This window comes from Mus musculus, chromosome 13, assembly GCF_000001635.26.
Source record: "Mus musculus strain C57BL/6J chromosome 13, GRCm38.p6 C57BL/6J".
NCBI lineage: Eukaryota > Metazoa > Chordata > Mammalia > Rodentia > Muridae > Mus > Mus musculus.
Genome location: NC_000079.6, coordinates 73,558,731 through 73,576,345, shown reverse-complemented (window position 1 = coordinate 73,576,345; position 17,615 = coordinate 73,558,731). Strand labels below are relative to the sequence as shown.

Sequence of the window (17,615 nt, the reverse complement as noted above, 5' to 3'; positions counted from 1 at the left end):
TGGCTCTCTGGGGGCTTTTCATTGCTGGTTAAGACATGCCACAGCATGGCTTAGGGTGGGCATAGTCTAAGACAGTCTGTAGATAAGGCCACCGCAGGCACTGGCCAAGTATGGCATGAGGCTTAGGGAAGAAGCAGAATTCTTGTTGAAGGTATACAGAGGAGGGACAGAACCTAGAACACTGTCCAATTGCAACAGCAATGAGGACAGCCCTACATGCTCTGTCCTTGTCACCAATAGAAGCATATGATTAAGGCTGCAGGGTAACTTACATTTCAAAGACTGGGAGCACATAGCTCTGAGCAAGGATCATCAAGAACTGGAACCTAGGACCCAGAGCCTAGAGTGCAGAGTTCAGGACCAGAGATGTTGCAACTGGTGCAGTATAACACAGATGTGTGGGGTGCTAGAAAAAGTGGCAGTCTGAGTCTAGAGATGTGTGTTTTAGTGGACAAAATGAGGCTTGAAATGTAGTTACTAGAGGAGTGGATATAATTAGGGAGACAGGGACAAATTATGGGCTGTTGACATAATATAATATTACTGAGCGGGCAAAATGGATGTTCTAGAGGCACACCCATATTTCTGATCAAAGGGGAATAACAAGGCTGAATTTACTCTACCATCTGAAACAGCCCCAAATAAACACCATGTGTGTCCATGAAGTTTGCAAGACACTGGACATCAGGTGATCATGGTCAAGTGATACCTCTAGAAGAATGAATGAGGCAGTCACCCAGCCTGCTGCTTTGAGGGCCTCTGGATTTCGGAGTGGGGTGAGAGCTCAGAGAACTCTCTGGAATTCGAGGGCACTTGTGTTTCTAGCTTGCAGGACAGAGCAGAAGAGAACAGTTGCAGAGTTGGGCTGAGCCTTGAGCAGCATTCGTGACACCAAGGACAGTTTTGCAACAGGGTATGGGAAGTGGCACTGAGGGACCTGTGGGCTGAAACAGTGCCTGCCTCTGTTGGAAACCATCCTTACTCAAATTGCAACAGAGAGACAGATCTATGGCAATGCCTCTTGGGACCCACCCAATAGATCTAAAAAGATCCAAGGAGCACCAAGAACATTTAAAGTCACTGAAAAAAATCCAGCCAGGTGTGGTAGCACATTCCTTAAATACCAACACTCTGAAGGCTGAATCAAGTGTGTCTGTGAGTCAGAGGCTAGCCTGGTCTGCATAGTAAGTTCCAGACTAGCCAGAATTACATAGTGAAACTCTGCTTAAAATAAAACCAATAAAAAAATCCAATATATAGGGGCTAGGAGAGGGCCAAGTTGGTAAAGTTGTTGCTTTGATAACATGAGGACCTGAGTCCAACCCTAGGGAATTTGTGTGGAAATCATGGTGGCTTGTGTGTATAATCTTAATGTTAGGGAGGGAGTACCAGATGGATCTCTGGGGTTTGCATCAACAAGCCTAGCCTACTCAGTGAGCTTCAGGTTAAAGAGAGACTCTGTCTCAAATGAAGTAGATGGCATTGTACTTCTGTGAAAACCACTACCGAGGACAGGACTCAGAATACTCTTAGGGTATTCCTCCCACCTCCACAGGCATGCAGACACACATGCATGCACACACACATACATGCACTGCTTCCCACTCCAACATGCACATGCAGATGTTAAAAAATATCCAGGATGCAATAAGGGAAAAAAGCCATGTGCTTTGGCTATGATTAGGCTTTACCAGTCATAAAAAAAAAAAAAAAAAAAAAAAAAAAAAAAGCTGGTCACCTGACATTGAACCCCAACTGACAAAAAGATTCTCAGATGACTTCCTTGTGTTTGTTCAAAGAGTTAAGAGGAGACATAGAAGATACAAAAGGACTCAAAATGGACCTCAGAAGAAGAAACTGTGACAGGCAAAAGGGAAAATATTCTCTGTACAGGCTCAAAGAAAGACACATTGATTGACTTAAAAACGAATGGGTGGATCAATAAAGGCAAAGAAAGTTCCCATTGATTCAGTAAGCACAGAAGCATGGGCTGGGAGATACATCAGAAAGCATCCAAAGTATATATAGCGGGAATGCAGGGGGTGGGGAGCAGGTGATGTACGGACAGGGACCAGAGCCACTGTGCAGCAGTGTCCCCTGAAGTCCAAATTTAAACACATCTAAGTGTAGATAAGAGTGTCAAAGGACCCAGACATATACTCTAGAGCCCAGAGGCAAATCAGTAGAGCAAAGGACCAGTTGGACTTGTTTGTTTGTTTTAAGAAAAGGTTTCTTTGTGTAGACTTGACCATCCTAGAACTAGCTCTGTAAACAGGACTGGCTTCAAACTCACAGAGATCTGCCTGCCTCTGCCTCTCAAGTGCTGGGATTAAAGGTATGCACCACTACTGCCCAGTGCAGAGGGGAATTTTTAAATTCTGCGTTTTAAAAACTGTGTGTGTGTGGGTTTTTTTGTTTGTTTTGTTTTGTTTTGTTTTGTTTTGGGACAGGGTTTCTCTGTGTAGCCCTGGCTATCCTGGAACTCCCTTTGTAGACCAGGCTGGCCTCAAACTCAGAAATCTGCTTGCCTCTGCCTCCCAAGTGCTGGGATTAAAGGTGTGCACCACCATGCCCGGCTGTGTTTTAATTTTTTAAAAGCTGTGAAGGGCCCTTAGGACTAGGGGTCTGTGAGCTTTCAGAGACATGGGCAACATGAAAGGAATATATATATATATATATATATTTCTGTGAAAACTACTAGTGAGGACGACATTCAGAATACCCTAGGTGTTCCTCTAGCCTCCACAGTCTAAGTCTTAGGGCTACTGAGGAGGTGAGCGGGATGGTTCCACATAAGCTATATTCACCATCAAAAGGGATCCTCAGACTAAAAGGCATTGTTGGGAGTGGGAGGAGAAGCCTTTCAATAGGTCACACACTTGTCACAGGGACTCACATGGCTCTCAAAGGAGAGAGGAAAGGAGTGAGACCAGGGACTTGGGGGACCCTATTTTCATTGGAGCTTCCCCAGCCTGCCTGCTTTCTATATAGACATCTGACCAGGTTGGACTGAACTCACTCATTTGGGCCTCTTTGCCCTCAGGTACCCCGATGGACGTCTGTCTAACTCCAAACCTTCATCAGCCTTTCCCCTATGATCCACAGCCCACTTGGCTGTTTCTGGAGCTTCTCCAGTCCCTCTATCTCATGGTACTTTTATTGTCTCCAAGAATAGAGAGCTTCGATCCTAGGGACTCTCACATTTGTCCCCACATGGCTCCTCATGCAGGCATTCCTGCCAGTGTCACCATGGCTGCTCATCTTCATGGATTTTTTCCATGCTGGCTGCCCTGCCCATAATCGCAGGCTTCTGGGTGGCTCTGGCCAGCACCAAAGATCTGCTTGTGTGGCAAATGCTTTTATGCACACAGCTTCTTGGTTTTCCTGGGGCTGTTAGAGCAGCAATAGGGTGAGGATTCTATTCACACCTCTCTGAATCCTCTCTTAAAGGGTTAAATGGGGTGTCAGACTCACCGTGAATTGGCGCACCTCCCCTCTGTCCACTAGCTGGCGGTCTTTCTCAGGTGTGATGGCATAGGCCAGTTTCTAAGAGAGAACGGGGTTGTTGATATAGCATGGGGCTCAGGTTGGCACAGACCAGCCACCACCCACTATTATCATGTTCTTTCTTTCTATCTATCTATCTATCTATCTATCTATCTATCTATCTATCTATCTATCTATCTATCTACCTACCTACCTATCTATCTATCTATCTATCTATCTATCTATCTATCTATCTATCTAAATAACTAGGACTTACCCAGAAGGATTCTGGCTCAAGAGCCATAGCCTCAGGTTCTTTCCTGAGAGCAAACCATTGATGCTCTGATATACAGTTTGCAGTGCTGGCTGAGGTCTCTAGCCCTCAGTGGATGCATGCAGGCCCCACAGGGCCTGTCACTTGTCCCCTGAAGGAAATATTGCTTCCTCCTACTAATCTGTTCTTGGAGCCCAGATGTTACCCTGGCCTCCAGAATAGACTTCAGTTGCCAGGGTTGTCCTTGATTCTCATTTGGACATGGTGGCAGCCCCATTCCTTCTAAGAGTTTGGCAGCAGAGGGGCTGTGGCCTGGCCACACACTCTGATGTCAGTTCTAGACGTAGTCTGGCCTGACTGACAGAGGAACCTCTGAGTGCCAGCCTGTGAGAGGAGGGACCTGCTGCAGTATCCAACACCAAGGGACACTATGGCTCCAAGGTAGAGTCCTTGGGCCCAGTAAGTACAATGGGATTTGCTGCACAATCCAATGAAACTGCTTCATGGCGTCCCTAGGTCTCAGGTATGGGATTGCATCTGGGAATCAGTCTACTCACAATCCCATTCACAGAAGTTCTGATCTCTTTCAGGAACAGTAACCGGGGGGGGGGGGGGGGTCAAACAGGACATGTGGGTATAGACTGGCATCACAGAGACACATGGGTGCAGAGAGGCAATTCATACAGATAATGACATACCCAAGCACACAGAGACAAATGGGCATTCATAGTCGCAGATGTGATGTACACACACACACACCACACACACACACACACACACACACACACACACACACACACACGTGTGGACACCAGCACACAAAACACAAATGTGGCATACACATATGTACCCCTTCTTTCCATTGAATCATCCCATTATCCCAGCTCCAGCCTCCTGCTGGCTGGTATGGTCCAGGGATGGAGACGCCACCTGAACCATTAGAATGATGAACCCCTTGAGATACCCACCTCTCGGAAGGACCCTGGCAGGCTGCAGAACTTATAGGTGGCATAAATGGGCACCATGGCCATGGAGGATGTGGCAATGATCCAGCCCAGGGCATTGGCCCAGTCTGGGAAGATGTAGGCTCCATAGTGTGGGGGTCTGAAGGTCACAATGCTGACCACGACCACATACTGAAATAAATGGGCACAGAGGTCAGGCAGCTTTTGCTGGTAGGTATGAAGACAGAGCAGAAAATCAGCAAGCTTTTTACAGAAGGTCTCCTAACAACACAAGTGCCAACCCCAGCCAGTCTACCTGGGCCTGGCCCAAGCAATACAATATCTTCCTGAGGCACCAATGGCATATCTACACACATGGTGTATAACTAACTACACATGCGTTTCACACCTACACATAAGTGTGCTCACATGTATACCTACCAGACTACTCATGCCTATATTGCACCAAACATTCACTATGTATTCACATTCTATGCTTGCATGTATACAATGCACCTAAACATATGCCTCATACTACATGTACTTTGCACATGATTGGCATGAACTGAATATCTACATACCCTCTCTATATCTGAGTATGACAGCCCTTCCTAAACATAGGAAGTCTAGTGGATGTGGGTTAAGATCTATTTCTGGGTGCAAATCTTCACCTGTTGTGTATATTTCTCAGGGTCAGCAAAGTTTATTGTCCAAACACATTATCTTGGAAAACACACTTGGACACACACACTTGTCTCTAACTTGTTTTTGGCTTCAATAAATGACACATTTCTTAGAAAGCACTGTATCTGCCAAAGCCACACTCTTACATGTAAATTGACCTCAATATGGTCATTTGTTTGGGAGTGTTATCTTCTGCAGAAGACACATAATAACGTGCCTGCCGTGTTCACTTGTCTGCTGCAGCCAGATGGAAACATAGTGACCCAGAGAAACATGAAGTAACGTCTTTTATTTTTCTGCCAATGTTTTAGCTACTTATAGGATGGGTTTAAAAATTAGGCTTAAAATGACATAAATCATGCTTCCATGAAGTTGATGGGATGAACTGGGTAGCATAACTTCAAGGTTAGACTTTGTCACATCTCCTTAGATCAAGGTCAGCTCTTTTATGTTGAGAAGGGAGCTTGCCAGCAGGGAGAAGTCAGAGATGGGATAGCTTAAAAAAAGAAAGGGTCAACTGTTTTATTCAGAGATGAGAGGACTGTGTTGTAGGGCTTCCCAGGAAGGTCCACCCGGGCCACAGATTCTGGTTGGATTCTACATATGATCACTGAGTGAGTGAAAGAGCATCCCTCAGGCTGCAGAGGGCTGTAAGCTGGCTTGTGTAGCTACACATATCAGTTGTATCTAAGCCACTGCTAACTACTGCATGGAGCCAGGTGAGCTCTCTGGCATCCTTCTCAGTGGTCTCAAGACATTGGGATGGCCGGGCATGGTGGTGTACACCTTTGGGAGGCAGAGGCAGGCAAATTTCTGAGTTCAAGGCCAGCCTGGTCTACAGAGTGAGTTCCAGGACAGCCAGAACTACAGAGAAACCCTGTCTTGAAAAAACAAAACAAAACAAAACAAACAAACAAACAACCCCCCCAAAAGACATTGGGATGGATTCAAGGGCAGGGTCAGAAAGATTTAGGGTCCAAAATACTTACCAGAAGGAAGCAGGGGCTGACCAGCTTCCAGCATAGCCGCCAGTACAGGTTGGGTCGCTGCCCAGTCATCTGCTTGATGTCATCACTGAATTGCTGGACACCTAGGGGAGAAGAGGTGGCTGTGGGACCAGGTCATATAACTGGACTTGCAAGTCCTTCTTGACCCATCCCTCATCCCTCAGAGCCCATAACCCTGAATCTTCTTAGCCATGCACTGATGATGCTTCAGAGAGGCTGGTGGTCTGATGGGTGAACTGAGGGCCCAACAATACTCCAACCCTACCCTGCTCCAGCTCCTTCTCTGTGTCCCACACCCTCCATGCCTCTTTCTGCAAGCAGTAATTTCCAACCTGTGAAACACTGTGTCAAACACATCTAACATGAAGCATACTATTTTGTGGGTCATCCCAGTGGCTGCATCACTACCTTCCATCTCCAGGGTTTTCTCATCTTCAGCAACTGAAACTCTGCCCATTCAATTCCAGTTCCAACCCCAACCCTTAGCATTCCACTCTCTGTCTCTAGGAACTTAGACCCTTGAGGGATCATATATAGGTGATATCACAGTATATGTCCTTTGGGGACTTGCTTGTGTCAGTTAGCACATACATCCATGTTGGAGCATGGTTCAAAATCTCTTCATTTTTAAAGGCTGAATAGTCTAGTGTGTGTGTGTGTGTGTGTGTGTGTGTGCACGCACACACACACACACATAGGAGAGAGATGAGAGAGAAAGAGAGAGAGAGATAGAGATTGATTTAGTTTGAAATTCTTATACTTAATAACTGGAATTTTCTCTAGCAATTTACTTTAGAAACATCTTTCTTTCAACAGTATCATTCAGCTTTTCTTATTCAGGAATCTGTAAGGAGATCTTCTCAATGGGGACTCCCTTCACCCACTTCTGACCTGGTCTCTGGCTTGTGGGACTGCAGTGGGATATCCAGCTTTGGAAAGCTTGGAAGGCCTCCATAGTCTCATTAGAAAGTCTCTGACTAGAGTTCTGATCGAGGTCTCCTGGTTAGAGCTCTGTACCTCAGCCAATCTCATGAGGTCCTCAGGATCCTGCAGCTCAGCTCCTACCTCCAGCTAGATCCTAAGAGGTCTGTGATCAGCTTCAGATCCCCAGGGACACTTATCGACTAAATGGCTGATGGGATTTTCTCACAGACTGACCTATTGTTCTAACTTATGCACAAGCAACTTAGCTGGTCTTGTCCAGAAGGTACATGTGAGGCACACCTGTGGGAAGCAGTCATGCTTTGATATCCCTCTTACAGACTAACTGAATTATCTGACCAAAGTCCCTATAGATGAGAGGTAGGCAATCCTCTGCCCAGATAGAGCTAAAGCTATTCTTTGCTTGTTAATAGAGTCCTGGCTAGCTGGATGGAGCATTTAACTTTTTCCAGTGGCTGTTAATGGTCTAACACCCCAACTAGCCTTGTTCTTCTACCAACACAGCCTCTCTGACCACAACTTGGCTTCCCAGCAGCCATGTGACTGTCTACTCAACCTAGTAGGCAGGCGCTGGGCATACACCCTTGATGCTGTGAGAGACATGACTTAAACCTCTGGAGTCCAAATGCCTCTTTTCAAAGTGGCTTTGCAGAAAGCAAGCAGGAAGACACTAGCCTAACTGTCACACTGATGCCAAAGTGTTAGTCTGACCACCAAGACTTACCGTAGAACCAGGCCACCCCAATGGCTTCAATGAGCACTCCAAAGAGGATAGATGTGCCAGCTGCAAAGTGGTCCAGCAGTGTGAAGACATAGATGCCACCCTGGAAGAGAGGGGATCTTAATGAGCTTGGGGACAGCCGCAGCAACTACACCATCCAAGTATCTTCCCTAAAAGGTAACCCATTTTGTGGGTTTACTGTAGAGATATATCGTATTTACCTTTATAAGATTTGCTTTGAGTCATGGATTCACACACAGCTTCTTAGAGACACATCCATCAAAATAAAAATAGAAACCACTTCTCCCCTCCTTTCCTTTCCCAGGCTCCAGATAATAAGGGTCAGAAACACTCAAATGCCAAGCTTGGTAGAGTCTCCTGTGAAGAAGTGGCTAAGACGCCACAAACAGGACTCTGCCAGTTTCCAGACCCTCTTCATCCCCAGGAAGGCAAATGATGCCTGCGTGCTGAATTATCTCCAGGACCAGATTCCAGACCCGCTGCTGCCTTGCCTGTGACTACATGGCTTACATGAGGGAGAGGATGAGGCTCCCTAGAAATGATGCAGTGTGTCTGTTCCCATGGCACCAGCTGTGCTGCCAGGCACCAGGGCTGACATGATGACAGGAGCAGGAAACTACATACGTTGGTGACACAGAAGAGAGACAGCAGGAAAGTAGCCAGGACAATGCCAAGAGTGAAGAGCTCTCGATGCCGATGTAGCAGCTGGAACTCATCGACAAGCCCAGTGATCACAGACTCCATGCCCCCCATCTGTGGGACACAGAGAATGGTGGTTGACACTCCCCTCCCAGGCCTGACTTCTCATTTAGTGAGTGTACAGCAGACTTGGGGTGAAATGAGGAAGGAGCCTTTGCTGAAGCTGTCCTAGTGACACAGCCCAGAAAGAGTCCAGGGATAGTGACTACAGTCACTGAGCCTATGAAGTGCCAATTGGCTGAAAGTCTTATGAGAAGGATAGTGCATGCATGACCAAATCAAAATGTCTGTCCCGTGAGCACAGCTCCAGGTCCAGAGAGGGTCTCCAGTGCTCATGGGTGTGTCTAAACCTGATTTGCAGGCTCTGTGATGAGCACATGAAGTTTGAGGGACTGTTGGGAGCCATACCTACACCCACAGGAACAGGGCATTGGATATGTCCCCAGTTTTACCACAATGGGGCTAGCCAGGTAGGGCCTGTGTTCTGTAAGCACTCATGAGATGTGTCCTCTTGGGTACAAGATAAGAAACCCATTAACTAAGAGCTGGGTGGAAGATGAAGGTGGGACTGTGGTATGACATCTGTGTACATAGGAAGAGGGATTCTTGATTCAGGATTTCCACAAAGTATATAATAGCTGAGCTGTGTCAGGGTGGGAAAATGGCACGGGACAGCCAAAAGGTGCCACCAGCCAATTCTGATATTAGAGCTCAGTAAATAATCTTGAGCAGTTGATGGGGCTGAAGGAGTTTAAGAAAGCTCATAGCTCCAGCCTCTTTAAGGCTGGACACCAGGTGGCTGCAAACAGTTTCCAAGGCCCAGCCCAGGCTACTGAAAGCTTCCATCTGTCCTAAGGGAGTCCAGAGGTCAGGAAAGCAGTTATTTTGTACCCCTGAGGCCAATCACTGTCATTCTGCGCCAAACCTTTGGCTACTGAGCTCTGCATTATGTGCGTGTTCAGACCCTGATATTGGGTTAGGAAGAAAAAGGGTAAGTTACATTCCAGCCACTAACACTCATGTCCAGAGAGGGTCTCCAGTGCTCATGGGTGTGCTAAACCTGATTTGCAGGCTCTGTGATGAGCACATGAAGTTTGAGGGACTGTTGGGGGCCATACCTACACCCACAGGAACAGGCCAACAGCGAGACACAGCTGTGGAGCCTTGGGACGTGAATTACTCACGGCACTGTCGATACCCAGAGTGAGCAGCATGAGGAAGAAGACAGCGGCCCAGGCTGAAGACAGCGGGAGTGTGGCGATTGCCTCAGGGTAGATGATGAAGATCAACCCAGGTCCTACAGGCAGAAACCCTCATCACCGCCTCAAGCTTGCTCCTCCCTTCCCCAGTTGGCACACCAGGAGCTCACCACTGCCACAAGCTAGCTTCCTAGTTCCCGACATATCACAGTTCGATTTTCATTGCTGCCCCACCACCCTCAGCCACTCAGCCGAGAGCTGATGTCAGCATACCCCACACATGCACATACACACACACAGACACACACACACACACACACACACACACACACACACACACACAGAGAGAGAGAGAGAGAGAGAGAGAGAGAGAGAGAGAGAGATATGCAGGACATACAAGTACATGTATATATACTTATACCCACATGCATAGACATACCATACAGGCAGGAACACATAGCAAGGGCACATACATGCACAAGTATGCACACTTTTCCAAGCTGATTTTCTTTTACATGAAGCACTACATTTAGGGTATGTTTCTGACTTCTACCTCCCCGGAATACGACAAGACCCCTCCCTTCCCTCTGAAGTTGTTGGCAGCCAGTGGCTTCTCTGCCTATGCAATGCAGCATACAGTGTCACCTTCAAGTGACTTTTTTGTAAATAAGTGGGACTTCTGTCACCCATTGATCCTGTACTGAGGAGCCTGGATATTTAGTTGAGAATTCATCCACCGGGGTCCTGAGGGGTTCAGAAGGGTAGAGCATACCATCCATCTCCAGAGGACTCAGAAATAAAGCAAGAAACGGCTTCAGTCTTAAGTCACCAAGACACTGGTCACTAGAGCACAACCCACAGTCCTGCCTGACATAGGGACTGAGGCTGGTGGGTCCCCAACATGATTCTGCTACCTTGTTTCTTCAGCAACAACAAGGACACATCAGATCAAGGTGACACTTACAGAGCCAAAGAGGTGTCAACCCCATGGCTTGTTGGGGACACTCCTTCACTGCCATCAGTGACAATATTGTGTGGGCAGCGGCAGACACACAACAGGCACCATACCAAAACACAATGCATTCTAATCTGAGATGATCCCTAAGCAAAAATTACCCCCCCCATGCAACACAGAATTGGCCATTTTTGAGACTTGACTTGGATACAGAGCCCCTCATGATAGGCTAGGCTCTGCATTTCTATAGATAGACTTGGAACTGGTTGCTTCTGGTCTCTTCTCTCCCTCTTCAGCAGGGCAAACTTTGCTTTACTCTAAAGGACTCAACACTTAACCATCTTCATAGAGTTACAGACCAAGGAAGTTTGCAGGGGTACGCCTTGGCTCCAGGTAGTTATCAAAGTGCCCATAGGGACAGGGCACAGTTTTCAACATGGGACAGTACTCAAGTTTAAATGCTCCAGACCCTGAACCTGGGAAATGATCCTTCAGTTCTGCTGAGGAGGGATGACACCATAGCCCTCTTTTTCTTCCTTAGTTCCTTCACCTGTGGCCTGAGAATTAGTTGTAAATGACATTTGCTTTCCTTTTCAGAAAAGGGGCAGAGGCTGTTCACTCTACTTTCAGGAGTCCGGCTTTACCAGCTAGGGCTGTTGGCGAAGATAAATGGGAGGCAGGGCTTTGAGTGGGGAGGTGAGCAAGCTCTTGGCTGTGTTTCCCTGCATTATGTTTCCTCTCTCACCTCAGCTGTGCTTTCCTGGAGGAAAGGACATAGGTGAAGAAATTCTGGCCATCTTACTGTCTTCCTCCAGGTCCAGAACCTTCCTTTGACTCCAACCTGCTTCCCATTTGTAATCAGAAGCCTCTGATACTCTGTTCTCCAGGAACTAAGAAAACAATTGGAGTGGACCTCAGCTTGGTCCTCAGGGCACAGGTGATATAGCCCATCGATCTCTACGTTCCCCTTCTTGTACCTGATACTCAGAAGTGATCGGCCAGTGGTGGGCGATGTTAACCATGGCAAGGTGTCCCTGATTCTAAGGGTAGCAGCCCAGTAGGAGAGAACCCCCGGGGTGCCAGATGGAAACACAGGATAAGTGTTGGCAACCCCCAACTTAGTAGATCTGTCTCCAGAGAGAAATTATGTCCTTGTCACCAATGATGAACCACAGGATAAGCCTGAGGACAGGGGAGAGGTCCCAGCTGACAGACCCCAAACAACCTTTGGAGAACTGTGGTATTGAGCTGACCCAACTTAGGGGCTGCTAAGCCTCTGCTATAGCCAGACAGATTTCTTCAATGCCCAGAAGCCCTTCCCTTCTGCCGAATACTTGTATGTCCTTGTGGTCTTCTGCCTGCATATCACACTGAGGGGTGACTTCCTGCCCAGACTGGAGTTTGTGTATATGGATATGTGTATACATAAGTTATCAATTAGTCTAAGCCAGCGATCCCCAGCGATCTGCTGGTCTCTGCTTCCTCAGCACTGGAATTACAAACACGTGCCAGAGAACACAGTTTTTTAATGAGGCTGAACTCAAGCCCTCATGCTCACATGACAAACAGTTCACCAACTGAGCCATCTTCCCATTCCCCCATGTTGAAATTTAATTGAAGATGGATTCATAGTGAGGTTGTAGGGCCTCTGAGAAGCATTGGGTTATAGGGGCATCACCCTAATGATGAAATGATTTATAAAGATTAAGTTAGGGCTCTCCAAAGTGGATCTCTTGGGACCGCACTGCTATCACATTTTAGATGTTGAAGACCTAGTTCATAGCTTGTGGTTTGTTGGGAGATGGTTGGGTCTTGGGAACATCATCAGTGAATGAGTTCATACTGAGTGGGCTCTTGTGTGGGGACCTAGGTGGAGAGAAGTAAGTCATGCAGGGTGTCCCCAATCCTTTTCCCCTTAGCTTCTTAGCCACAGGGAGTTCAGCAGCTTGTCTCACTATGCTGACTCCATCATGATGTTCTGTCTTGTCACATGCCCAAAGTGACAACCAAGGCGTGCTGGGCACAGATCTTTAAAACTGAGCTCGAACAAGCCTTTTCTGTTTTAAAGTGATTTTCTTATGTATTTTATCACAGTGACCAAAGGCTGACTAGTGGAATTAAACATAAAGAGAGTGGGCACTTATAAAGCGAGGCCACCCTATGTGCTTAGCCCACTTGCACTGGGCTGATTCCTTTCTCTCCCTTCCATCTGGAGGCCCTCACTAAGGACACACTCATGGGTGCACCATGCTCTCAGACCTCTGTGAACTAAATTAACCTTTCTTAGTAAAGTCATCTAGCTTCAGGCATTTTGTCATAGCAACAGCAAATGGACTAAAATATAACATCAACTGACTACACTAAGCCCTCCCCTCCACCTTTCCCATTCTTAGTCCCAACTCCCAGGTGTGGAGAGACATTCAGTGTCCAAAACTCAGCCAAATGAGAAGGAAAGGAGATCATATTCTAAAGACTCAAGGACTTTTCTGATAGACCTAAATCTCATCTAAGCCTGTCATGATTTCTGGACACTTATTAAGAAACATTGACAGCTAATGTTCATTTTGGCAAGCCATGTTGAAACCTGGAAACATTCTGTCCTGATACTATGTCACTGCCACAGCTCAGTCTTCACCTTCCCTGAGCTTTATATATGCCACACGGTCATGGCAACTCTTAGGGAACTCAAATGACAACTGACAATGTCTGCCCAGACCTCCATACAGTGTTTACAGGCAACAGGCTGAGGGACTGAGGTGTTGGCTGAACCACTTGGTTTCAGGTGAGCCCAGCATAGAAGATATGGAGGAAGCAGGGCAGGAAGAACAGGGGTTGGACTGGGGCTGGTAAGGCCATACCACATGAACATAGGCTGGTTGCTCTCGTTTGAGTCAGCAGTTCTTAAACCCAATATCCTTTGGGCCCTAGCCATGTCCCTCTGGTCTTTCTTCAGAGAGGGCAGAGTGAGAGTGTGTGGTAAGAACTCACCATCTGTGGCCACATCCCTGATGGGCACATTGTGCTTCTGTGCCATGTACCCCAGGAAGGAGAAGACAACGAAGCCAGAGGAGAAGCTCGTCAGGGAGTTAATGGAGGTGGTGATGATTGCATCTCTGTAGAAACAAGACAGACTGTCTTGACACCAGTTAAGCAGCGGCTCTGGGAATGCCAACTGTTATTACACATTTTCAGCATCTAGGGAGGCAGTGGACAGGCTCGGAGGAAAGCTTCTAAGAGGGGCACTATCAAAGCGCCTATGGCTGGGAGAACCTGTCTAGTACTCCTGGGTTCGTGGTGGTGGAAAATATGACCATTCTGTCCCATTCACTGGGCCATGACAGCATTGGGCTGCCTCGTGTGAATCCTGGAACCTCGGCATGCATGGGTTTGGGGGCTGGTGAACCAAAGTTTTCATGCACACATGGAGGTGCTAGAGTTGCTGGTGTGGAGAATCTACTCTAAGCACTAATAATAAGAGACAGAGGCAAGTCCAGAGAGCACTGGGAGGATCAGGGTTCTCCACTGTGGCCAGTCTACTGTGGAGGACCCAACAGTTTGTTGTGGTGTGCCTACCCAGGTACACACATGAGCTTCAGGTAGGGCTTGCCTCAAGACTGTGATTCACCCCCCACCCTCCACTTTATTTCCCTCCATGAAACTTCCCATGGTGCCTAGGAACCATTTTCCTGTTGTTATTCTGTATTTTTAGTGCTTTTTGTCCTTAGGATGAGTAAGCAAACTTAAGCCCACTGAGCTCAAAGAAAACAGGCCTCAGCATCAACTGCATCTGTTTTGAGTAGGACTGGGCTCCATCATGTAGTTGCAGGTGAAACAGGCCAAGCTTCTCAGAACCAGGGACACCCTCCCAAGCCCTGGATCCCTTAGTTTAGGCTATGAGGGTTATAGTCAAATGCCCTGAGTAAAGGTCTTAGGCAAAACTGGACCCTGAGCAAGAGGGGAAAATCCATGGGGGCTGGCAAGGGGAGAGAGGATGGAGAAGAGAAAGAAGGAGAGGCACAGGCATATATGCAGAGGAAGGGCTAGCCTGCCATCCTGGGGAGTCTGGCTCTCCTTGGAAGGTGCCACGTATCACCATGTGTCTCAGTATCTTCTTTAAAGTGAGACGCAAGACTTTGTTGGAAGCTTCAGTGCAAAGCCAAGCCCACAGAATCTCAGTATTTACAAGGCTAAATGCAGGAGGAGAGGCCATAAATTGAAGGCCAGCCTGAGCTACATGGTGAATTTCAGGGTGACTTAGGTTGTAGCATGAGACCCTATTTCTGATACAAGAAAAGGAAATCTGTGTGGCTCAGAGGCCTCATGATTTTCCTCTGGGGATGCTTCATTTCCAAGAGGCAGACCCCAGGATCCGCGACACAGACTAGGTTTTGCAGACTGGTTCCCGGCAATAGTACCTCAGGACTTACCTATAGCAGTTATTGGTGAACTTATTGTAACTGGAGAAGGCAATCAGCACCCCAAACCCAACGCCAAGGGAGAAGCACACCTGGGTGGCGGCATCGATCCACACCTGTCACAGCCAGAGATGGGAGAGCATGAGGAAGATGATCAGAGAGAATGGGATGTGAGTTAGTTCCACCCGAGGTCGAGAATGGGAGCTGTCACCATGCAGCGTAGGCATCCTAACTGCACTCTGTGTTCACCTCCAGCTGAGGCTGCAAAAGTTCTCAGCTTGGTGGCAGTAGGTACTTGCTGTCCCAGGAAACAAGCCCTACCGCATCCCTAGTATGAAAGGACATGGCAAAAGGGAGGCAGTGTTTTGTGTATTGCTTGTGGTTTCAGGAGGCACATGGATGGAGCCTCAGGCCACCTAAGGCCAGAATTGGAAGCCCAACAGACAGCAGGCTCATTTATCTGGATGTCAAAAGAAGGATGCAAGAGCTGATAGTTATACCAAAATGATAAAGTCAGGTACAGTCGCTTGAGTTAGGGCTATGCTAAGACCACCTAGGGAGCTAGGCCTCCGTTGCTCTCCTGGGTAGCTTTGCTGGCTGGGAAGGCTAGGAGGAGCTGCTGAAGTTCTCTCCCATGGATCTGGGCCCTGGACCACCTTAAGTATTTGGGGGCTGGACAGTACCAGGAATTGTTTCTGAACTATGGGAACTATGTGTTTGAGGATAGCTGGCCAGCCAGAAGGTTAAGGTTGCAGGGACGACTAGAGCATCAGCATGGTGGGGAGGCCAAGTCCAGAGTGGTTGAGCAAGTGGGCAGTCAGTAGAGTGGTCCTACTGTCCTGTGTGGCCCTTATCTCACAGCACGCTCAGCCATAGAGATGGCTCAGGTTGGAACATTATCACCAAGGACTTCTTGTTTCCCACTTACTACCAGTGGTCACTCAGTTCATTTCCATCCCAGAGCTTTGTGTGTGCTCGTCACTGGGCTCACAGTATGTGCGTTGCTTGGGCTGCTGTCACACCACACTCAATGCCTCCCTGGCCCCTCAGAAACCTGGTAGACCTGGACCACTTTCCCCTGAGGTACTAGAAATAGCTTCCTTCTTCTTCTTTTTTTTTCTTGGTTGGTTCTTTGTGATTATATATTTGATTATCTGGGTACCTCTTTACTTATTACTCAGCCATCTATTGACAGCCAAATCTATCAATATCCAGAAGTATCTAGCATCTTACTACCTATTGGCTACCTGTCATCCATCCATCCATCCATCCATCCATCCATCCATCCATCCATCCAATCTTACTGCCATCTTAATTTCTCACAACCTTTCATCTTTGTGATTTGCTTTGTTTTTTAAAGCGCCTTCTCACACATGCAGTGTCTCTCTGCTTTTCTTTTGTGGACTGCACGTCTGCTTGCTAAGACTCCAATACTCTTTACTTTTTTTGTTCTTTTGAATTCTCAAACATGTCCTGCCTGACCCTGGCCTTTTCAGTTTCCCAGAGGGAAGATATCCACAGTCCTCCTGGTTCTAGTTCCACAGATCATTTTTGCTTTCCCCTGGCTCTTCCTTCACTCTGTGGAATTTGTGCATGCTCTCAGGCCTTGCCTTTGCCCTAATACAGACTTGACCAAGGACACTGTGACTACCTACTGAGCTTCCTTATCCTGATCATCTCATCCTATCTGCTTCTGCCTCAAGTTTGTATAAACTAACACACTTCCAAAGGATGTTGCGACTCAGCCCCAGTACGGATCCACAGTCGTCCTGCCTCCCAACCTTCCTGCCCTCTTCATTGGAGACCCACATACCTGGCCAGCTCAAGCTCCAGGCCTAGTGAGACATTCACACCTCCTCCCCTGGCCCCAGTCTCAGTAGAAACCCACACCCCTCCAGCAGGACTACCACAGTATCTGAGCTTTGCTCTACTGCCTTTGGGGTCTATCGCCTGTCCCAACTCAGCCCACATGGCTTCCAACAGCTCCTCATGGAGTTCTACCACAACTACCTCTCTAAAATGCCTTCTGTTCATCTTTTTCAAAGATGGTGCTGCCCTTTTCATCTCTCAGGATCATCTCCCATAGCCTGGAAGAGCCCATCTCTTATGAGGCCTTCTCCATATCTTTTGTTTTTGTTTGTTTGTTTTTTGTTTTTTGTTTTTTTTTTTTTTGTTTTTTTTTTTTTTGAGACAGGGTTTCTCTGTCTACCCCTGGCTGTCCTGGAACTCACTTTGTAGACCAGACTGGCCTCGAACTCAGAAATCCGC

The 17,615-nt window shown here is 47.4% G+C and overlaps 1 protein-coding gene across 4 annotated transcripts in view; it reads right to left on the bottom strand.

Moving 5' to 3' along the window:
• Positions 1-17,615, bottom strand: part of Slc6a3 (solute carrier family 6 (neurotransmitter transporter, dopamine), member 3) — a 42,545-nt gene that overhangs the window by 2,327 nt on the left and 22,603 nt on the right. For 2 of the 4 annotated variants that reach the window (XM_006517083.4, NM_010020.3), the window contains 8 exons: positions 15,360-15,463; positions 13,921-14,045; positions 9,963-10,075; positions 8,704-8,832; positions 8,062-8,161; positions 6,378-6,478; positions 4,729-4,896; positions 3,475-3,546 (listed from right to left, as the gene is read on the bottom strand). In XM_006517083.4, coding sequence (XP_006517146.1) covers positions 3,475-3,546; positions 4,729-4,896; positions 6,378-6,478; positions 8,062-8,161; positions 8,704-8,832; positions 9,963-10,075; positions 13,921-14,045; positions 15,360-15,463 — 912 coding nt within the window. Of the gene's footprint in view, positions 1-3,474; positions 3,547-4,728; positions 4,897-4,943; positions 5,885-6,377; positions 6,479-8,061; positions 8,162-8,703; positions 8,833-9,962; positions 10,076-13,920; positions 14,046-15,359; positions 15,464-17,615 lie in introns of those variants that run through there. The other 2 variants (XM_017315377.2, XM_006517084.4) reach the window with 2 other exon arrangements.